This window comes from Kogia breviceps, chromosome 13 (assembly GCF_026419965.1).
Source record: "Kogia breviceps isolate mKogBre1 chromosome 13, mKogBre1 haplotype 1, whole genome shotgun sequence".
NCBI lineage: Eukaryota > Metazoa > Chordata > Mammalia > Artiodactyla > Physeteridae > Kogia > Kogia breviceps.
Window position 1 is genome coordinate 60,683,826 of NC_081322.1, and position 23,759 is coordinate 60,707,584.

Consider the following 23,759-nt stretch of genomic DNA (forward strand, 5'->3'; position numbering starts at 1 on the left):
TTTATGTCAAAGATATAATTTAATTTTTAATAGTAGCTGGGCTTAATCACCAGCTTTCAAAATTCATGAAGTTCAAAAGTTGGCTATTGCAATTGTAATTTGGTATGAGTCAGCTCCAGCACACCATTGGTACTAGGAATATACCTTACTGAATGGTCCTAGAAAAAAGACAAATTAAAACTCTGATGTCGAGAATAGTAGGAGAAAGATGCTGCTGGTCACTCACCCATGAAGGCAGGGGTGCCCAGGGGAATCTAACCCTGCTCTGAAAACAGATCTTCCTAACGGCAACTAGAAAAATAATCTAAGGCTAATCCCATGAGAAGTCTTAGGTGTGGTTCCAGAAACACCAATAAGAATAGGATTCCTTTGGACTAACTGGGAAAACAAGTTGGGGTGGTGGTGGTGGCAGCATTAGATTGACCTATATTTTATAAAATTCCTCAAGAGATTAGGGCACAGGGAGGTAGGTTCTAACCTCAGAGAAAAAGCACTGACTGGTAGCAAATAGATGTGGCAGTGAGCCCAAGTCATTAGATGGAGTTCAGAGCCAGCTTCTACACTTTGTCACTGGACAGATCACCAACATTTGCAGAGTATGAAAGCAAAGTCAAATGATACTAACTATTCTGGATTACACCTACTGACTGGCAACGAATATGAAAGATTGGAGGAGATACCAAGAATACCAGATATCAGAGCCAGCAAGTGAAAAGGACTGAAGGACATATGGTTCCGATAGAATATCATTTGAGATACTCTGGATGACACCCCTCACAACATCATCTCCTTAATCCCTTGCTGCCAAAAACAACTAGAAGTACTGGATAAACTACCTAGAAATATTTTTTAATGTTTCATGGAGCTGGCAAGGCAGTAATGAATCTATAGAAACAAAAAAAAAAAAAAAAAGAAGAAGAAGAAAAAGGAAAAGAAAATACTCCTAAAAGGTAAGTGATCTGTAAAGCTGATTTTCACACTAAGGATCAACCTAAGGGACCCTGTATTTCCATTTTGATAATTACATGGTGTGCAGAGGATAGCAGATAAAGCCAAGGATCTATGGGAGATCACTGCATAGATCTGAGATTCTAATGAACAATGCTATCATTATAAGAATGAGCAAGAAATAAATCCACCTTAAAGAGGAAGACACTGAAAATTAACCTGTCTCAACCTTTGCCTTGGGAGAATGGAAAAAAAAATTCCCTGAGACTTCATAAACTTAAGCAAGCCCTTATATGAGTTTGAAGCCAGTTTCAAGCTACTTATGTATATGGTTGCCAGATTTAGCAAATAAAAATAGAGGATGCCCAGTAAATTTAAATTTCAGATACAGAACAATTTTTTAGTATTATGTTCCAAATATTGCACTAAAAAGTGTTTATTGTTTATCTGAAATCTAAATTTAACTAGGTGTCCTGTATTTTATTTGGCAACCCTACCTATGCAGTATGAAACATCAAAGAGCAAATTTAAATTGTTCCTGGTTAATAGTGCCCCCTGGTGACATAGAAACAAACCTGTATCTTTTTGGAGGAATGTAACTTCAAACCAGGTTTCTAAGAATTTCCTCAGATTAAAATCCAACATAAGCTCACAATAAAAACTCACAAAATACATAAGAAGAAAAAAGAAGTATAAATATGAATCAGGAAAAAAATCCAGGACGTATAGTCAAATCCACAAAGACTTCAGAAATTAGAATTATCACATTTAGAATACAAAATAATGAGATTAACATGTTTAAAAACTTAAAAGGAGAGACCTGGAAACATGAGCAACAGACTTAAAAAAAAATACAAGCAGATCTGAAAAAGAAACAAATAGAGGCCTATGAATGAATGAAAAATATAATGTTTGAAATTCAAAACTCAGTGGTTGGGTAAATAACCTATTAGACAAAGTTGTAAGAAGGATTAGTGAACTGGAGAAAACAGTTGAAGAACTTATCCAAAATGAAGCTCAGAAAGACCAAGAGATGGAGAATAATATAGAGAGGTTAAATCGAATTGAAGACAAAGAGGATTTCTAACACAATTTAATTAGAATTCTAGAAGAAGGAAAGAGATTATCAGGACTAAGCAATGATACAAGAAACAATGGTTGTATATTTTCCTGAATTGTTGAGAGATACCAATTCTCAGATTCAGGAAGCCCCATGTTTCCCAGCAGGTAAGGAAAATAAATTCATGTCTAGATCCAGAAAACTAAAACTACAATGCTCCAAAGACAAAGAGATGATTTTTTAAAATTGTTGGAGAAAAGAGAGATTATTAGGCAATAATAATAGCACATAACTGATGAGTCTGAAGCTCTAAGTCCTTCCATATTGGTAAAGAAAGCTACTGGTAAATTTCTTGCTTCTGTCAAGATTAGCTCAAGGTCTTGGGGTCAATTACTTTGAGATTCAACCATGGGAATTATGGAAGTCAAATCTCTATAGTGGAAATGAGGCAAAGATTGAAAAAAAGTGTAGCCACTCAAAGGTTTTGGTGAGGAAATTGTTGTATCATCAACTCAAAAATATTGTTAAGGGACTTCCCTGGTGGCCCAGTGGTTGAGAATCTGTCTTACAATGCAGGGGACGCCGGTTCCATCCCTGGTCGAGGAACTAAGATCTCACATGCCGTGGGGCAGCTAAGCCTGCACACCACAACTACTGAGCCCGCACACCACAGCTAGAGAGTCCGTGCACCGCAACTAATGAGCCCATGGGCTCTGGAGCCCACGTGCCATAACTAGAGAGAAGCTGGCATGCCACAAATAAAGGGAGGCCCACACACTGCAACTAAGACTTGATGCAGCCAATAAATAAATAAATTAATTAATTAAAAATTTAAAAAATATATTATTTAAAATCACCTGGAAATTGCCTAGATTTTCTATTTCACTTTAATAGCATGGATGAGATAAGGCTTTGGTGTGTAACTGTAGATCAATCAATTTGTCATTTGTTTCAGAAAAAGAAAATCAAGTCTGTCATAACTATTAAGCAAAGTGCTAGGCTCCCTTAAGGTGCTAACTATCCAATAAGAGTATTACCTATTATGGAAGGTAGAATATTTTAACTACTGCAAAAGAAAATAAAGTTCCAGGAATTTTTAGAGTAGAGAATATTCCCAGTTGGTTGGAAAGATCAGATGAAGGAGACATATGAGATGGAGACTTAAGGAAGAACTGAAATTTCTTCTACAGGTAATGAAGAAGATATTTTAGATGAAGTTTACATCATACACTAGAATATAGTTGTTGGAAGTCTTCAAGGATGCTTAGGAAATAGCTAATTTATTAGTTTGCTTGATGTATTTGAAAGGTGTTAAAAAATAATAACAACAACAAGAAAAAATAATAACAACCTTCCTCCCCCAATAAAGAAGTGTATAGAGATGAGCTGTGGCAGGCCTTTAATACAGAGCTGAAGAACTCATACTTAATTGGGTAGGCAATCCTGTGTATGGGAGGCTTGCTTCAAAAGCTCATCACAGATAGCAATCTGGCTTTCAGAGTCTATGCTCTTAACCACTCCTATGCTGCCTATGGACAATGATGCCTATTTATAAGATCCAGTGAGGTTTTGGCAAATATTAGGTACTTGATAAATATTTGACCTTTGGAAAAATTTTAGCATTGCTAATGATTTAAGAAGTGCAACTGTAAACAATTAGGAAGTACCAAGTAAATAATAAGCCCAATGTAGTGAGGGCTTTTGGGGAGCAGATGTCTTTTACACTACCTTTTTGTTTTTTTTAACCTGTAGAGCAATCTGATATACTACTAAACAAAAGTCAAAAAAGCAAATAAGTTTCTCTTAACTTGGTAAATTTACTTTTGATATATGCGTCAAGAAAATAATACAAGGCTTCCCTGGTGGCGCAGTGGTTGAGAGTCCGCCTGGGGATGCAGGGGACGCGGGTTCGTGCCCCGGCCCGGGAGGAGCCCACATGCCGTGGAGCGGCTGGGCCCGTGAGCCATGGCCGCTGAGCCTGCGCGCGTCTGGAGCCTGTGCTCCGCAGCGGGAGAGGCCACAGCAGTGAGAGGCCCGCGTATCGCAAAAAAAAAAAAAAAAAAAAAAAAAAAAAAAAAAAAGGAAAGAAAAAAAAATAGAAAATAATACAAAAGAAAGGAAAAAAAATCCAAGAACATTTGTAAGTGCCTTCTACTGGAAAGGCAACATTGTCAAAATGACCAGGCTTTAGTGACTGGTTAAACAGATGACGGTATAATACAGTAAAACATTACGATATAGTGCAAATTATGCTATATATAAAAATACCCATTTGAAATAGCTATTAGAAAAATATTAAATAAAAGTGGTGTAAACTATTATACATTATTTGTCTACATGTACAAATTATGTCTATAAACTGTACTATGTTACTACAAAGTGATAAAGGTTGAAAGAGTCAGATCTTGGGCAGTTGATACATTATAGAGAGGGGATTTTTCCAGTTTTGTTGATTATAATTATTTTGGCTTTCTTTCATTATATAGATATGTGTCAATAGACAATGAAAAATATTCTTTGAATTGAAACCACATACTATCTAGGCAAAAAGCTGTTAGGCAGTGAATGTATTCAAATAGGTGACTATCAGTAAGAAAATCCTTTACTGAACAAGGGAGAATAGACTCAAGTTTCCTCAAACTCTGATTCTGTTTCCTTCTGGGACTTTTAAACTCTATTTTTTTTTTCTATTTCTTATATCATCTACTTCTTACATTATTCAAAGAAAACCTCATAATATAATTGTCGATTATACTCTGGCATGCAAATAAGATTAGTCTTGCCAGTGAAGTCTTGTGTAATGACTTAAATATCAATTACACAGGTAAAAACGAGGAACACTTATGCCAAGTAAGCCATGAAATGACTAAATTTAGAAAGATGTGAAATCTACTAAGCCAGATATTAATATCCTATTAATATAATCCATGTTAATATCTCCCTGAAAATAATTATAGCACACATTTGAAGTGAAAAATAACAAATTTAAACATAAACTGCATTAATACTATCTAGCATGTGAAGAGGAAGATGAAACCAACAAATAATAATATACAGCCTTGATGACCCCAGAAAGCGGAATTTAACATACCTCTTAACACTTTCCTTTTAGTATTCAGGAGAGCTGACTAGAGAGTAACAACAACAAATAATTAATGCAGAATGCTCTATTGAAAAGTATAATGATGGTTTACATGATGAGTATGATATAAAAAATAGCCAAGAAAACATAAGAGTTTCAAGGTAAGAAATCCTATAATCTATCAAATGAGAAACTAATCCCCAGCACTAATCAAATTCAGGAAGCATAATTAGAGCTGTTAAGTCTAATCTCCCAATTTGGCATGTGTCCAAAATGTGGTCAGGAGCACTAACTACTTTAGGGCATAAAAACAGACATGATCTGTTTTTATAAAAACCAAACCAAATGATGATTTAAGAACATCATTATCTCTGAGTAATGATACAAACTAGCATATTCGTTACAATATGTAAATGTTTCTTTTTCACTTGACTGAAGAAGAATCATGTTCTTGATGAATATGTTCTTAAAGCGATTCTGTCCCATTCTTAGCCAGAAAGAAAGAAATGTGGTAAGCATGTAATAATCTAGGCAGCAGATGAAATGTATTTTTTAAAAAATTTCGATTGTTATCACAAAGGTGGTGAAAGTGTTCCATCCATAGTCCCTTAACTCCATACACTCTCCCTGCATGACCTCATCCAAACCCACAGTTTCAAGGATGATTTGTACATCTATAAAACTTCCAAATTGCAAGATTCTTCCTGCAAATGCCTTCACCTATTTTCATTAGGGAAACTGACACCTTTAGAAAGCTGCTCCCTTAACCACAGCCCCATCCGATCAGAATACTTACCAAGATCCATCTATCTCAGCTTACTTACCACCCATCTCTCCTATCTAAGATCAATGCCTTCATCTTGCTCTGACTTTATACTCCTAATATTCCTCAATCAATTTTCCTCCTTTATTGTACCTCTCTCTTTCCGTGGGCATTTAAATAGAACCCAGTTGAATGTCACTCCTACCCCTGAAGATCCAGTGAAACTGCCTCAAACTCTGATGGCATGTGAAAATTCAAGTACAAATTCTTAGGTGCTTACAACCATAGGATCCTTCCAGCCTCCAAGCCTAGGAATTCTTGTGTGCCCTCTGTTCCTCAGCTTTCTCTTTGGTTTCCACAACAAACTCACTCACACTTAAGATCAGTGGATTGAATTATTAACTTTACTGAAGACCTCTGAGAGATGGAGGACAGGGTCCATCATCCAGCACACATTTTCTGCCATCTTGCTCATGCACTCATGCCTCTCTCCATTCTCTCACTACTCATCGTTTTCATTCCTGGTTGCTCTGGGAGCACCGGTTTCACCCCACTTTTACCTCTTTGTGCCAGCCAACCAATTTTCTCTTTCTCCACATTGTTGATTGCAAAGTTTCATCAACTATTGTCTTGCAATCTCTTAAATCTATCACTTTTGATTTTATTTCTAGGACACCACCTTAGCTTGGGTTTTTGACCCTCCCATGTGGATTACTGGAGTACCACAGTGAACTGACTAGATGTGGGGTTTTGACTCTGCCCTCTCCAATAAATCCTGCACAGACCTCAAAGATGTGTCTTTCTAGAGCCATCCTTCACTAAGTCAGTCCCAAGGGAAGTTCTTTAACAAATCCTAATTCTTATGTAATAGAGTCCCAATGGCTTAGTCTGGCATTTAAGACCTCCTATAATCTGGCCCTAAAATAATTTTCTGGCCTTATCTCCCAGTCCTCTGCCTCCTGAACCAGTCAAACTGGAAGAACCACTCTCCTTTGCATCTACTTGTACCGTCTCCCCTCCCAAGTCTTCAGCGTGTGACCCACCCCACCCGTCCTCACTCTAGCTCTCTTAATCCACTCATTTTCAGAGCTGGTCTCAAATATTACCTCTTCTTACAAGCCTTTCCTGGTTCTCTAAGCCCAGAGAAATCTTTGGACACATGATCTAATTTCTCTCCATCTGTATGAGGATGAGAATTGTATCTGTTTTACCAGAGACTGAGAGGTTTCCCGGGACATGGGACCTGCAGTGCTAAAAATGAACAGCCCTGGGCAAACTGGGACAATTGGTCACTCTACCTGTAATATGTGTGGCAGCTGTAATATATGTGGCAAGGGTCCTGGGGCAGGAAAGGAAGGCCATGCTTTTTGTGCATGCCTACTGTGGAAATTTAGATGTCAGGACTGGCCACTGAAAACTCCAGGGAGAGAAAAGGAAGGTGGTGAGGACACTTTTTGGAGCTAAGGATAGGCCAACTGGGGCTGAGACCTTCAGATAAATGCATAGCTAAAGGGATCCCACTTTTGCATTTTCCCTCATTTTAGCTCTCTTTTTTTTCTTAAGAAATTAAGAAAAAGAAGGGGGAATAAAAAGATATATTCCAAGTAAAGGAATTTTAATAAGGATGTAGAAGGGTCTATAAATAGTCCTGTGAAAGGAAAATATTTTTAACTGTTACAGCAGAGAAATAAATCATTAAGGAAAATTAATACATAAGACTATATACAAATTTTAAAATCTGCATGCCAAAAACTACTGCACACAAATTAAAATGCAAATAACAAATTAGGGAAAATGTTTTCAATATATAAGACAAAGGTTTTAAAATCATTAATATTGATAAATAGGGAATTCCCTGGTGGTCCAGTAGTTAGGAATCAGCACTTTCACTGCTAGGGCCTGGGATGGATCCCTGGTTGGGGAATTAAGATGACGCAAGCCGTGCAGTGCGGCAAAAAAAAAAAAAAATCGTTAATAAATAGATTTTATGAAGCAGTAGAAACAGATAAACAACCTAGAAGAAAAATAAGCAAAAGTTTTTTATAGAGATAGGCAAATGGCTCTTAAACACATTCAACAATATTCAAATTCACTAACAATTAAAGAAATTCAAGGTAAAATAACAAGCATTTTTATCTTTCAAACGAAAAATGAGGAAAGGAACTTAGAATTTCATGAACTGCTTATAAGCATGTAAATTGGTAGATAATTTGGCAATATATTTCAAAAGCCTTACAACACTTCATAATCTTTTACCTATCAAGCTTCTTTCTGGGAATTTGTTTTAAGGAAATAATAAAAAATATATACAAAGACTTATAGAATAAAGTTTTATCATAGAGATATTTTTAATAATGAAAATACAGATGTATTTAAATGAGACTGAACGATAATCAATAGGCAATTGATCAAATACATTGTGATACATTTATGTAAAGATTTAATATGCAGTCATTGAAAAAATAACTTTTAATGACATGAGAAATTCGTCACAATATGTTGCAAGGAAAAAAGCAGGCTTCAAAGCCATATGCAACATGATTCTATTTTTATAAAAATATACTATAATGGTGTGTGTATGCATATGTATATCTAGAGAGATAGACTTCTGGTTGATGTATTATAGATAATTTTAATGTTATTCCATGAGTTTTTCTGAATTTAAAAATTGTATAAAACAGTACAATTTATGTACCTAAATTATAAATTTGAAGTCAGAAATATTTAAAATAATTGAAAATGTTCACCCTGATACTTAATATTAATAGGCTCTTTAACTGTGTCTGGCTACTGAAATAAATCTATTATGAAATAGGTGGAGTGATTTCTTTTTTTTTTTTAATGTAATAAACATGGTCTCCCTTTGCCCCTTTATTATTTTTTAATGTAATAAAAATGATTTCTTAAATGAATACTATACTCAAACATTAACTGAAAAGCATGCACATTTTATTGTTAAACACATGTCCCCCTTCCAACAAAATGAAATGTCATCCTGAGTCACCTTGGGTCACCAAAGGTCTCAGTTGACTTTCTACTGGTATTTGACCATGTCCTGTAGAACTGCATGACTTCATCCTCCTGTTACTGAATGCAAATTCCTGTGCCTGATGTACAGTGAGGCCAAACAAACCAAAATGTCAGAGTTTGGAGCAGAGAAAGGTTTACTGCAGAGTCAAGCAAGGAGAATGGTGGCTTGTGCTCAAAAAACCCTGAAGCCCCTGATGGTTTGTTTTGCAGAAGTTTTATAGGCAAAATCTGGGGTGCGAGGTACAGGGTGTGTGACTTTCTTCTGATTGGTCGGTGGTGAGGTAACAGGGCAGTGCTCCAGGAATCTTGCCTTCAGTCTTAACTTACCACCCTCCACCGGGGGAATCTTCTGCAGAAGAACTCAAAGATACTGTTATGTAGATTCCTTGAGAGGAACCAGGACCCTGCTGCAAGGCTGCATGATGGTTTCTTGACTGTTCCTCCCTTTTTTCTGAATTCCCTTTCTTCCCTGATTAGCAACTGTTTGAATCTGCCTTTGGAACTCAGGTAGGGTCAAGGAGGCTGAATGAAGTCTATTTCCTACAAACAGGAAACAGGGGACATGGAAAGGATTTGTACCAGGAGGGCCCCACAGGGTCCTGCTCCATTTCACTCCTTGATGAACATTTATAGCTGTAGTTGATGGGGAGGACCAAAGAAACTCCTAGGATCAGAATGAAAACAACAACTATTTTGGTTATGGGGACAGGACCATACCACAAAAGAGAATGAGGGAACTAAAGAGAGAACTCACCACACTGAAGGAGCCTGGTGTAGGGCCTCAACTATACTTACACCCCTACTTCCCTATCGATACTTTTGAGCTTTAAGCTTTTTCGCTGGCAATAAGATAATGGAATGTCCCCGCCCTGGGCAGAAACCGCTCCGAGCAAACAAGTATGGCGGGGGATGAAACCTCAGCAAACCAGTATGGCGGGTGATAAGAATGACTAAGCCAGAGTTTAAAGGTCGCCCTAGCCAACCATAACTCATGTGACTCAACCCCCACTCCGGTAAATGTAAAGCAGGCATCCAACAGCTAACCAATCAAGGAACTAGAGCCAAGTCCCCACTCCGGTCCAGGAACAAACAAACCAATGAGGAAAAAACCCTTGATATATCCACACTTTGCATAATGAAAACTATAAAATGTATGTAATTCCGCTTGGGGGGGGTTCCTCTTCGGCCTCCTGCGTGAGGACCAAGGAACCCCGGTGCACCGGCTCCTAATAAACCTCTTGCATGTTGCAGCGACTCTCGACTCTTGGCGGTTCTTGGGCGAGCTGGGACCCCTCAGAGACCGTTCAGGTCTAACACTGGCAGAACAAATATGCCAATTCAGCAGCAGGCCCTGGAGGTTGGAGGTCAGAGGTGGGTGGAGGAACAGGAAAAGTGTGGTAGCTTGAACTGGAACCCTTCCAATCCAGTTATCTTGGCAGTGTACACTGCCATCTGGGGAGAAAAAGGGCTGTATGTGTGAACTGTATAAAGATAAACAGAGGCATATTACAAATTTTAAGAGTTTTTTGAGCAAAAACTCAATTCAAAACTGACAACATCCACTCTAGCAGATAGGAGTTCCAAGGAGAGGTACAAAATTAAAGATTTTTATAGGCAGGAGGGAGTGGGAACAAGGAAATTATACTAGGCAAAAGATTGGGTTTGTTATTGCAAGGTTACTTCCCTTTAGGGGATGGCAGGGATCTATCAGGCAGATTACCTAACTAGTGCTGATCAGACGATTCCTAATTGACTGGTTTAAGATTCCATTTCTGATGGACTTCCTTGGTGGTGCAGTGGTTGAGACTCCACCTGCGATGCAAGGGACATGGGTTCATGCCCCGGTCCGGGAGGATCCCACATGCTGTAGAGTGGCTGGGTCCGTGAGCCATGGCCGCTGAGCCTGCATGTCCGGAGCATGTGCTCCGCAACGGGAGAGGCCACAGCAGTGAGAGGCCCTCCTATCGCAAAAAAAAAAAAAAAAAAAAAAAAAAAAAAAGATTCCATTTCTGGGAGAATAGAAACTATAAGTCTCTGGTGACATGGGGCTTAGCATTTTGGGCCTGTTGTTCCGTTTTTAACAAAAGGAACATGCTATCTCAATGAATTCTGTATCTCTCAGAGGTCCAAATAATTTTCCTGGCATCAGTCACTGTGCCCAATCCACTAAGTAGTCTAACATGTGGTAGAAGAATTGGTCTATTCATTTGCAAGAGATTGTCACCCCGAGGACTGAGATGATCCATCATGACCAAGTGAACCACCAATCAGCTGATGTCTGGTGTGGACAGAGGACTTCCTGGAAAGGAAACTGGACCAGTGAGACAGGACGGCCATGGTGGCAACCTGGAAGATTCATTAGCGATGTCAGGCACAGTATAGAACCCTAGATGTATTTTGGAGGGATTTCACTAGGGGCTGGAGTTCTGGTTTGAGCAAATAGGTTAATTTAGCTCTCCAGATTTAGGTATTAGTGTTAATATCAACTGATTTTTAGCCTCAAGCTGGTGAAGCTTTAGGACATTAAGATTACCCATGACATTGTTTCTTTTTTTGAAATTTATTTGGGTGTGTTGCTTTGTTTTTTAAACAAATACCAGGACAGGTTTGATGGTTGTAAAACTTTTATTCATTCATTCAACAACTGTTCATTGAGCAACCTCTATGCACTGGGGAAAGCAAACACTTTTAAAAGAGTCTGTGCCCTCACGGGAATTCCCTAGTGGTCCAGTGGTTAGGACCCTGTGCCTACACTGCCTTTACAAGTGGAAATTTATGTCACCTTCACAAAGTTAAACTGATGCCCGGCTGTTAGGCAGAAAAAGGAGAGCAGAGAGTTCTTCAGTATCTGCCGTTTCTCAGTTGCCTCCAAAAATTATCTTAATGCTAAAGTGGCATATTTTGATCCCCTTCAATGTTGACTGTGGATTTGTTTCCTTTTAGTGTATTACCTATTGCAATTTACTCATGTTTCTTTCTCTGCTATTAGGTGACCGGCTCCTTAAGGAAAAGACTTGTCTGATTCACCTGCACACCCTCAGGACGGAGTAGATTTTAGAGGAATCTGTTGTCCCTCTCCAATCAGCCCATAATTGCTATGGGTGTGCAAACCAGATACCCAACTTGCTAGAATTATTTTAGGCTAACAATCTTTATGACTTCTTGTGAATGGTTTTGATGTCAATATTGTGGCTGAGTGAGGTCCTTGCTTCTATCTCCATTCTAGGATGCATTCAAGGTAAGTGTTATTGCCGCCAGCCCAGCCGCGGCGGGGCCTCAAAGTGCAGCAACAATCGACGAGAGGGGGTAGGGAACTGAACGCACCAAGGTATGGGATCAGAAGGGCACAAGCAACTGATGGTTGCAAGGCAAGTTTAATAACAAAGCATAGCCATATATATACCCCTAAAGCAGGGAATTTGCTTAGTCACGCCTTATCGGCATCAGCTGGTTGATTGGCTTCTCGGCTTAGTCACGCCTTAGCGGCATCAGCTGGTTGATTGGCTTCTCGGCTTCTCCCTCAAAGGCACCAATTTCCCCTCCAGGGTTACTTTTCCTAGCTTTAGGGAACAACCAGGGACTCCCAGTAACTGAGCAGGTCCCTGGAGCGATTTGGCCAAAGGCCATCTCCCTTTTTACGTTCATCCCATCAAGTCCAGGATGCATACCAAGGAGAGTACAATCGGGCCCTGAGGCTTATGAGGGTCTTAATGGTGCCTTCCTCAGAGGGCAGTGCTCGCCACATGTTATCATTTGCAAAATAGGGTACATTAATTTGTTGAGCGATGTACCTCATTTTCTTACTGCATGGTTTCTTTGCACGTAAAAGAAAACTACAGTACAATTCTGATCCAAACTCAAAAGTTTTTTTAAAATTAATTAACTAAATTGTTTTTTCTCCCATTTTACTCATATTAGTGCTTTACCCTACAAACACCAGTAGCTGCTTTCCATTTAATTTCTAGGCGTGAAACCATTGTTTTAACCATTGTTAAAACCGCCACAATTTGGTTTTTTTTTCTTTAAAGCAAAGTAAATTATCTAATTATACAGATGGACAAGGTCTCGGTCCTATACATCTCGCTCTTCCCAAATATTTTTAAATCACAACTCTGTGTTTTGAAAGCCCTTTTGAAAACGAAACACATGGATACTCAAGAGGCCTCAGATAGGGGTACGCTTTCAGCCCGGGCCCAATCTCACCCCTCCAAACTTGGTGGACGGTAAAGGCCGAGCCACTTGAGATTGCTGAGCGCCGCCAAAGGCTGCAGGGGCCTGGCCGGGAGCGGGGGTGGAGCGTCGCAGCGCAGAGAGGAGCCCCCCGCCCTCCCCGCGCCGGGCCCGCGTAGCTCGCCGGAATCCGGTACCGCGGCCGCATCGGGTCGGCCCCTTCCGCTCGTCCCGGGCTCCCGGTACGGGTATGCAGCTTCTGCGGGCACTGAGGCTCTGGGGGCTCGGCGCCTCCGCAGGCCTGCTAGCCGCGGCCCGAGCCCCCGCCACCCGCCCCGGCCACGGACCCCCGCCCCGCCTCCGCGCCCCGCCCCGCCTCCGCGCCCCGCCCGCCAAAACCCGGCCCCGCCCCGGCCTCCGCCTCCGCCCCGGCCTCCGCCTCCGCACCCGCCTCCCGGCTAGCCCCAGGCCGCAGCGCCAGGCCGCAGCCGCCTGCAGAGACCCGCCGCCAGCCAACGCCAGCACTATGGAGCGCACCGGAGCCGGTGAGCCCGGGCAGCCGAGCGGGCCGGGTGGGGTGACCGGAGCCCGGGGCCGTAGGCCCCTCTCGGCGCTCGGCCTCGGGGAGGGCCTGGCCTCGCCGCCTCCAGCGCTTGGAGCGCGACCCCACGCCTGCTCAGCTCGGGGTCTGTTCTCCCCGCTCAGCGCGGGATTCTGTAGCCGCGAGGAGCCCAGTGCAACCGGGGTGTGATCAGTGCTGCTTGTAAGCAAGCGTTTTTGTTAGTTCACGCAGTGCAGTTGCGACCGGAGGCCGGGGGTGTGAACCCACGCTAAGTTTCACTTTTCTTTCCCGAAGATCTTATGACCTTTTAGAAAGTTCATGCCTTCACACACCCTCCGACGGTGTTATTGTGTGGTCGGCAAACCTAGAAAAAGCTCAGTTTTTATACTTTATCACAAACAAAGACCCGAACTACACTTGGGGTTTTCTTCTAGGATTTTATTCTAGGTGTGGAAATGACCTCTTTAAACTGGCGCCAGATCTGCAGTAGGGCCCAGAATTGACTTCCAGTTTAGGTCGGCATTTGCTGTGGACTGAACTTTGTGGGTAGAGTGAGTTAGGGGTTGGACTTTTGGTGAAAGGGACCAACAAGCCAATTAGAGAAAAGGTGCTCTTCTGTGAGATTTTTGTAATATAAATGCATAAAAAGATATAAAAAGCATGAAAATGTTAAAATGTTATGCAATAGCCGTTAACTAGTGTGAATATGTTTACAGTTGTTACAGTTGCTGAGGGAATGAAATGATGAAGACCTTGTAGGTAGATGCTGAGGGCGGGAGTTTTTGAGGTGCATTTATAAAGGGGGACCTGTAGGGGATTGTCAGTGTCAAAGAGAAAGGATTTACACCCCAGCTCCTTTAGTGTCTGGCCTTGCAACTGAGGATGCTGATGGCGTACTTTTCTTTTTTAATGATGTGGAAACCAAAGCATGGAGGTCAGGTGACTTGTTGGCAGCTCTCAGCGTTTCTCCAGCTGTAAGATGTTTCTATTTTTAGTAGCCAGGCCAGGACTGACATGGATGATGGGATTGACCCTTTCTACTGGTTTTTGGGGAGTAAACCTACTATATACCTAGTAGAGTGAATAAAAGAGAATCTTGCTCAGTAAAGTTGTACTTGGTTATCCAAATAGGAAACTTCCATTTTGTGTGACAAAGGGCAGACTATCCTTTTTCTCTTCTATTGGTCTGTCTTTGATGAAGGCATTTGCTGAAGTGCACATATATTTGAATATTAGTGTATACTTCATGTATGGTTTTATAATATATTTTAAATGTGTGCATTGTTTTCTTATAAAAGTAATATTAATTCTGTTTAAAACATTTGAATAGCAGAAATAGATTGAGTGCAGCTATGTCAGCCTTTTCCTATATAATTGTAAACATAGCGCAAGTGCGTAAGTAGTCTTATATCTGCTTTTCAAAAGGTCAGTACAGGTATCCCCTGCTTTTCAAAAGCTCACATGTCACTTTGCTTTTACATTTACGAAAGACCTGCATTAGCACCTGTTTTCACTAATCAAAAGAAATCCTAAAAGGATTTTTCAACCAAAGATAATTGCTTCTTCACTTGACATCATTTTGGCCTACAAAAGTTTTCATAGGAAGGCTCTGCTTTCAGATTGCAGGGAATCCTGTATTTGTTACAAACTTTTTTCAGCTGTTGTAGTCTTCCTAGCCATTATTCTTAGTTGTCATTATAGTGAGTATCCTTTGTTTAGCCATTTCCCTATTATTAGGCATTTAAGTTGTTCAACTTTTTCTTTTTTGTTTAAACAGAGCTGAGGTGAATTTATTTTAGCAAGTACGATAGACTTCCAGATATCTATCTGGTATCTGTTGGGGTAAGAAGAAAATTTTCATGGTTCCTGATTGCTTTCTGAAAGGACTGCCTCAGTTTACAGTGCTATAAACTGTGTATGTGAACTTTCCAGCAGTGAATGTTGCTGGAAAGGGCGGGGCCGTTTAGTAACTGGATTTAAATTCTAGCCCCAAGACCTACTAGCTGTAACCTGAGGCAGGTTACTTAATTGGCTAGGGTGTAAAATGAGTATAATAAGAGTACTCCTTGATAACATGGTTAAATGAGTTACTGTCTGTGAAGTGCTTCCAGCTGTGTCTGGCGTGCTCAGGTGTTAGCTGTTGTTGTTACTACTAGTAGTAGTTAACCAGTTTCACCTGTCTTTGTAGTATTAATGCACTTAGCAGTGTTACTTTTATTTGGATTTGTACAAAAGATAGAATTTTATTTTAACTATAGTTAGACCAGAAAAGATAGAATTTTATTTTAACTGTAGTTAGACCAGATTTTAAGTACTTAAAATGGTCAATTTATAGTTTAAATGCTTTATTTAAAGGTTGGTTATTTTAAGGCAGTTTTCCCAAAGCAAAATATTTGCCCTTCTGTAAAAGAAAGTGTAGTTATGATGGCTGTGTTTAATTCAGGTCTGCCAGCCTTTGCCCAAACACTAGAGCTTAGAGAACTGAAGGCTTCCAGATATGAGCCCTGCTGAGAAACATTGTTCTATAGAATGGCCAGCAGTTCTTCCAAGAGTTACTTGAAAGTGGTATTCTCTTTTTTCTGAGTTAATAATTCATATCTACAAAAAGGTTTTCAACTATTCTGTAATTTAATAGAACAAAGTTTGTATTTCAAGTTCTAGACGCTTGTTGATTTTGACGTACCATTGCATTGCACTCAAGAGTTTATTTATTTAAAAAATTTTTAAAAATCTTTTAAAAAAGATTTTATTGGCATATAGTTGATTTACAATGTTGTGTTAGTTTCAGGTGTGCAACAAAATGATTCAGTTATACATATATTCATTCTTTTTCAGATTCTTCACCCTTATAGGTTATTACAGAATACTGAGTAGAGTTCCTTGTGCTCTACAGTAGGTCCTTGTTGGTTATCTGTTTTATATATAGTAGTGTGTGTATGTTAATCCCAAGCTTCAAGAGTTTACATGTACTTTATTTAACAAGATGGGGAATGATGTTGAGCAAGTCATGTTATACTTCATTTTTTATGTCAAATAGAATATCATTTACTCTGTGAGAATGAATCTGTGATGTGCTAAGGATGCCATTAAACACCAGGAATTATTTTTAGGAGCATTGAGATTGCTGTGTGGCCATGGAGCTTGAGTAATTTATTAACCACTCCCAAATGGGTACTTACCTTTGTTGTTCAGCACAAGTGTATTGAGCACCTCCTGTGAGTTGGACACTGTGCTAGGCATTGAGGAATCAAAGGAGGATAAGACATAGCACTTAAGGAACTTAGAGTAGGGCGACCATACAGACAGGGGTGTAATTTGAAAAGTTCCCCCTTTCTCTTTTCAAAGGAGCCCTGGTTTGGGCCGTAAATTATCTGGTCACTTTAACTTAGAGTCTAATGGAGAAGACATGTAAGTGGACATCTATAACATGAGGTATTCATGCTGTGATCATACGTGGAAGGAGATTGGATTACCTCACTCAGCCCTGAGCTGGTCATCAGGAAAGTGTTCCCTGCCAGTAGACAATTAATCAGAGTTTTTACTTTTAAGTTGATCGTTCTCAACTGTTAACATAATTTCTTAGTCTGGCATAGAATCAAGGTATGGAATAAGTGAAAGGGGAGCAGTGGTTTGCAAACTTCATTGCATGTTAGAGTCACCCTGAGAGGCTTTAAAAAAATACAAGAGTCTGGCCTCGTTTCCAGAGATTCTGATTTATGTGGCCTGGGGTGAGACCCAGATGTTGATCACTTAAAAAAAAAATCTCTTCAGGTGATTCTAATGTACGACCAAGCTTTAGAAGTTTTCAACTACGACAATCTTGTCATCTAATAGATAACTACTAGGGCCTAGAGAATTCACACGACTTGCCCAGGATCACAAGTGAGTGGCAGGTCCAATACTAGAATATCTGTCTCCTGAGTTTTTAAAAAAATATTTATTTATTTATTTGGCTGTGCTGGGTCTTAGTTGCGGCATTGAGATCTTCGTTGCCGCGCGTGGGATCTTTAGTTGCAGCACGCAGGATCTTTAGTTGTGGCATACGGGATCTAGCTCCCTGTCCAGGGATTGAACCTGGGCCCCCTGCATTGGGAGCACAGAGTCTTAACCAGTAGACCACCAGGGAAGTCCCTGTCTCCTGATTTCTAGTCCCAAACCCTTTCTTTTATAGTAGCCAGCTTGCCTTGCATGTTACCCAAACACCACTATTATCACCATTGTCACTGCTCTTGTCCTTTTGGTATAGCCAGAGTGATCCACATAGCACTTGTTCTCTAACTGTTGTTGATTAATTGGTTAAGGTAAAGTAAACATTAAATTGTTCCAACAACATTTTTCACTTAACAAATGACTAAATTTGGGCTTCCCTGGTGGTGCAGTGGTTGAGAGTCCGCCTGCCGATGCAAGCAAGGGACACAGGTTCGTGCCCCGGTCCGAGAAGATCCCACATGCCGCGGAGCGGCTAGGCCTGTGAGCCATGGCCGCTGAGCCTGTGCATCTGGAGCTTGTGCTCTGCAACGGGAGAGGCCACAACAGTGAGAGGCCCACGTACGGGGGGGGGGGGGGATGACTAAATTTAATTCATCATGTTATTTAATTCTTCATCTTGCCTTCAAAATGTGAGCATAGAATTCAGCCTTCCTTCCCCATTCCACATATTGCTAAGAATCCAGTATATTTCCAAGTGGCACTTTGGAGCTAGTATTGAGATGTCACTGTTAAATGGGCCAACTTAATATCACTAATTTCTCTCCTCCCCAGCTTTATTGAGGTACAATTGGCAAATAAGGCTGTATATATTTAAAGTGTACAGCGTGATGATTTGATATAAGTACACATTGTGAGATGATTGCCACAATCAAGTTAATTAACACATCCCCACTTCACTTTTTTTTTGTTTGTTTGTTTGTTTTTTTTTCCAGTACGAGGGCCTGTCACTGTTGTGGCCTCTCCCATTGCGGAGCACAGGCTCCGGACGCGCAGGCTCAGCGGCTATGGCTCACGGGCCCAGCCGCTCCGCGGCACGTGGGATCTTCCCGGACCGGGGCACGAACCCCTGTCCCCTGCATCGGCAGGCGGACTCTCAACCACTGCGCCACCAGGGAAGCCCCATTTTTTTTTGGTGAAAATGCTTAAGATCTACTCTCTTAGCAAATTTCAAGTATACGGTAGAGTATTATTAACTCTAGTCACCATGCTGTACATTAGATCCTTAGAATTTATTACTAAGTTCTTAGATTAAGAGTAAAATAGAAAAAAACGGAAGTTGGGTTTATTTCATTTTGTCCAGATTTTCATTCAGCTTTGTGCACTTGTAACTGCACAATATACTCTTTGTTGCTAGCTTTTAAGTGTAAGCTACATGGTCAGTGATGATATTTTCTGCATAGCTGCATGTGCCCCAAAATATAAAGATATGTGTTGGTCTATTAAAACTTTTGTTTAAATATAAGCTGCATTTGTATTTTTTAAAAAATAAATTTATTTATTTATGTATTTATTTTTGGCTGTGTTGGGTCTCCGTTTCTGTGCGAGGGCTTTCCTCCAGTTGCGGCGAGCGGGGGCCACTCTTCATCGCGGTGCGCCGGCCTCTCTTGTTGCGGAGCGCAGGCTCCAGACGCGCAGGCTCAGTAGTTGTGGCGCACGGGCCTACTTGCTCCGCAGCATGTGGGATCTTCCCAGACCAGGGCTCGAACCCGTGTCCCCTGCGTTGGCAGGCAGATTCCCAACCACTGTGCCGCCAGGGAAGCCCCTGTACTTTTCAGTGCAAGTGTAACCATAGAAAGGAAACATTTACTTGTTCTCACATGTTTCAAATAGTTGTGAGTTTGATTAGATTCAGAGTAAACTAAAAACTAACATTTGTTGAACACCTGCGTTCCAGGCACTCATACTTAATAAGGTCTGAACTATAATATAAATAAATAGCATTATTAAGAGTGTATTATTAATTTTTTTGGTTTTGGTATTGAACATGATTAGCTGATATACAAAAACCAACAACAAAAAGGTTTTATTGTCATTTTTTGCCTTTATCTAGAAAATAGGGGTGTGTGTGTGTAAGTAATATTAGAGATTACCCAAATTGCAATAAAAATTTAGTTTTTTTTGGTTTATGTTAACTATGACCTATCAGGATGTTGATTATCTTGTATATTGAAGCCATATTCTTAATGGAGTGTGTTTTTTTAAGGCCTGATATATGAAAATAGAGGATTACAGCAGAATGAAATAAATGACTTCTTTAATATTGTTAGTGGTGAACTAATCTTTACTCAATATATAGAGTAGAAATTATATAAGTATCCCAGGATTTTGTTCAATTCTAGTTCAAACAACATTTGTGTCTGTCAATAAAAGCATGGAGGATAATAGTACTGGGGAGACCACCTACTGATAAATTTAGCAATTGACTCTATCAATTTGAACAGACACCCTCTTTCCCTTAATCTCCTCCCAATGCATATGATTGTTCCACCCATAAAAACAAAACAAAACAAGGACCAAATGTGAAATGTGGCTCTAATATTAATATTAATATTAGTATGACAGGGAGTTCACCTCTGTGCTTTGTGACCACCTAGAGGGGTGGGATAGGGAGGGTGGGAGGGAGGATGTCGCAAGAGGGAAGAGATATGGGAACATATGTATATGTATAACTGATTCACTTTGTTGTAAAGCAGAAACTAACACACTATTGTAAAACAGTTATACTCAAATAAAGATGTTAAAAAAAAATTAATATGTATCCATGGGACAGCTGTCAGGAAACTGTAAGATCTTTTTGCTTTTTAACCATTGAATTTCTAGAAAAACGTATTTAGAGCTATGTATTTTTAATGTTTGAATTTCCAGTGTTAATATAATGAGAGAAAAAAATTTTAAAGTCTTTATGAAGAAAAAAGTAAAAGTCAGAGCTTGTACAGATGAGAACAGATAAGTGATATTGTTAAAAAATAAACATGAAAAAGACTGCCAAAACCTTGTTGGCTTTTCTTCAAAAGGTATGTGAAAAACTGTAGTTTTAGAATTAAGAAAATGCAGCTATAAAGGATCTTGAGGCTTGTTGATTAACTCAACTTCATTTAACCCTGAGTTGAGTACTGTGCTTCAGAAAATTATTAAAGCTGTTTAACATAAAAATGCATTTATAAAAATGTAGAATATGGTATAAATATATAAATAGCTGTACAATATATTTGAATACCAGTTTTAGCATTTCTTAACAGATGTTAATTTATATTGAGTTCAGTTAGTTGAGTTATTTTAGCTTAGGATATGAGTTAAAATAAATAAAATAATATACTTTTCTTTTTGTGATGTTAAAGGAGGAATAAATTCCAATGAGTGTGAAAATGTATCAAGAAAAAGGGAAATGTCAGAAGAATTTGAAGCCAACACAGTGGATTCTCTGGTAGATTTGCCATTTGCTACTATCAATATTGTAGATGATTGTGGAAGTAAGTACTTTATTAAATAAATATGTGTTTAGAAGCAATGAATAGTAAATTTAGTGAAACATATATTTTTTTCTTAATAATTACTTCACCTTAAGTACTTGTCATGTTTTTGAGTTTGGGTTGTTAATTAATAATTGTCTGTTGGTAGTCTATTGATAAAACTATCACAGATAATATTAAGGCATGTCTCACAGAATTGGGGGCCAGATCATTCTGTAGTTTATAAGCTACTTCAGAAGATAATGGGCCACAACATTCCATGGTTTATAACCACCTCAGTTATTCTGGACCTATTGCTAACTCAGCAGTACCCATTCATCTAACAGATGTTTACTGGCCAAAATGATATGTATTGGAATATAAATAAATACATAAAAATATAAATAAAGGTAAGTAAAATAAATACATATATATGTATATGAAATAAAATATACAAATGTGTGTAAAAAGAAAATCTTTCAGAAATGTTGAGGAAGCAGTACAACCTGAGCCACACCTTTGGCCCTATAGGTGGAATGTTTTCTGGGAGAGAATCCAGCATTAGTGAGTTGCTAACCTGGACCTGGATGGGTCTGTTTTCTTTACAAGCGGAAGGGTCGTTGGTCAGTTGGTTAGAAAGCCAGTAGACCATCCAGAGGTTTGAGGTTGCTGTGAATCCTGCCTCTGAAAGTTGAGTGGGAGCGTGCAATGGAGTGTCTTTCATTCTACTGCTGATAGGAATAACTTAGTATGCTTCCCACAGAGTGTAAAAATTTGTGGAGAGCTCTAGTTTAATCGACTCTACTCTCTTAAGATAATCACAGCCCTTAACTATGAAGCCACACTTAAATCAAGGTTCAAAACAGAGTAGTTCAGTGATTTTTTTTTTTTTTTTTTAGTCACATGTCTTTCCTAAATTTGGCATTCAGTTCTCCTCATTGAAATTACTGTAATCTTTATTTTACCTCACAGAATTCTGGGTCTGACCTTATAATTATTGAAGATTTTAGAGATATGGGAAATTATCATTTTATTACTTATTCATTAGCTAATACTATTAAGTAGTATATTAAAAAATACTTTGAATCTTAAGTATCTTAAAGTATCAATTGAAACCTCCCTTTACCTGGAAAAAAATTTTGTAACAGAAAAATGTGTATCAAATAAAGATTGAATCTCAGTATTTTGTATAGTAAGTGATTGTCCTGAGTCAATTTTTTAAAAAGGGTAAATTATATCCTGTACCTTTCTGTAATTTATTGGGGAAGCCTGTAATGCATATTTCAAATTTTATTGTGAAAGGACTTAAGGCAAATATTTGTCCTAAATAATAAAAAATAATTGGTATCTGGCAAAGGGTGTCAAAGATAAAGCTCAGTGAACAAATATATGGAAAATTATTCCACTTCATAAGTATCAAATGATGCAGGTCAAAATACAGTTGTAACTTATCAGATTGGCAATATCTCTTAAAAATAATACTCAGTGATTTTAATGTTGTATCTACATGGCTTCTGACAATGTACTGTTATAGTCCTTTTAGAATGGAGTTTGTTGGGATCTTGAGCAGTGTTCGTACGTGGGGTAGAGTCACTCATGGAATTCCTACTATAAGGACATAGTCTTGTGGGAAGAAGTTTTATTTATAAATATGTGTGTCACAGTGTTTTTAAGTAGTAAAAATATTGGGGAAAACCCAAATGTCCATTAGAGTGTGGTTGAATAAGCTATACTAGTGCCTTTAGACTACATAGTATGGAATTATATATTATGAAAATATTTCTGAAAACTATGTAATAGTGAACATTTCCTATATAAAATGCAAGGTGAAAAAGTAGGGGGAAAAATATATGTGCTGTTAGTTTACAGTTGTGTAAATACTTAGGTGATTTGTCACCAAAATTCACAGTGGTTGTGTTAAGATGGGAGGTTTCTGAGCAATTTCTTTTTTCCCTTTTCTAATCTTCAAATTTTATAAATGCTCTTGATTCTTTTTTTTTTAGTAAATTTATTTTTATGTATTCATTTTTGGCTGCATTGGGTCTTCGTCGCTGCATGCGGGCTTTCTCTAGTTGTGGTGAGTGGGGGCTACTCTTGGTTGTGGTGCGCAGGCTTCTCATTGCGGTGGCTTCTCTTGTTGCAGAGCACGGGCTCTAGGCACACGGGCTTCAGCAGTTGTGGCACTTGGGCTCAGGAGATGTGGCTCGCGGGCTCTAGAGCACAAGCTCAGTAATTGTGGCACACAGGCTTAGTTGCTCTGCGGCATGTGGGATCTTCCCGGACCGGGGCACGAACCCGTGTCCCCTGCATCAGCAGGCGGACTCTCAACCACTGCGCCACCAGGGAAGCCCGCTCTTGATTCTTTTCATGAAAAAATATGATTAAAATTTTTAGTTGTAGTTAGAAACTTGCATGTAAAGATGTAAGCTTCATCAGTTCAGTAAACAGAGAACTAGAGAAACTCATTTTTTTTTTGGATACTATCCACTAAGATATCACTAATAGTGTTAAAGTTAGGTGGCTAAAAGTGAGGGCTGTGGAGTCAGACTGTCGAGGGACAAAATTTGCTCCTATACTTTCCTATTTTGTACTTTGAACAAGTGTCTGGGCTTACTTTCATTCTCTCTAATATTGGTTTAATAATGGTAGTTATCTCATAAGGTTGTTGGGAAGATTCAATTTGTTAATGCTGTCCTTGCAGCAGT

At 39.3% G+C, this 23,759-nt stretch overlaps 1 protein-coding gene across 3 annotated transcripts in view; it reads left to right on the plus strand.

Annotated features, from left to right (window-relative positions):
• The first annotated feature begins 13,158 nt into the window (after positions 1–13,158).
• AKAP7 (A-kinase anchoring protein 7) overlaps positions 13,159–23,759 on the plus strand; it is a 130,264-nt gene continuing 119,663 nt past the window's right edge. Inside the window, exons 1-2 of one of the 3 annotated variants that reach the window (XM_059083011.2) lie at positions 13,159–13,598; positions 20,944–21,075. In XM_059083011.2, coding sequence (XP_058938994.1) covers positions 13,304–13,598; positions 20,944–21,075 — 427 coding nt within the window. In that variant the 5' untranslated portion in view covers positions 13,159–13,303. The remainder of the gene's footprint in view (positions 13,599–20,943; positions 21,076–23,759) is intronic. The other 2 variants (XM_067010801.1, XM_059083012.2) reach the window with 2 other exon arrangements.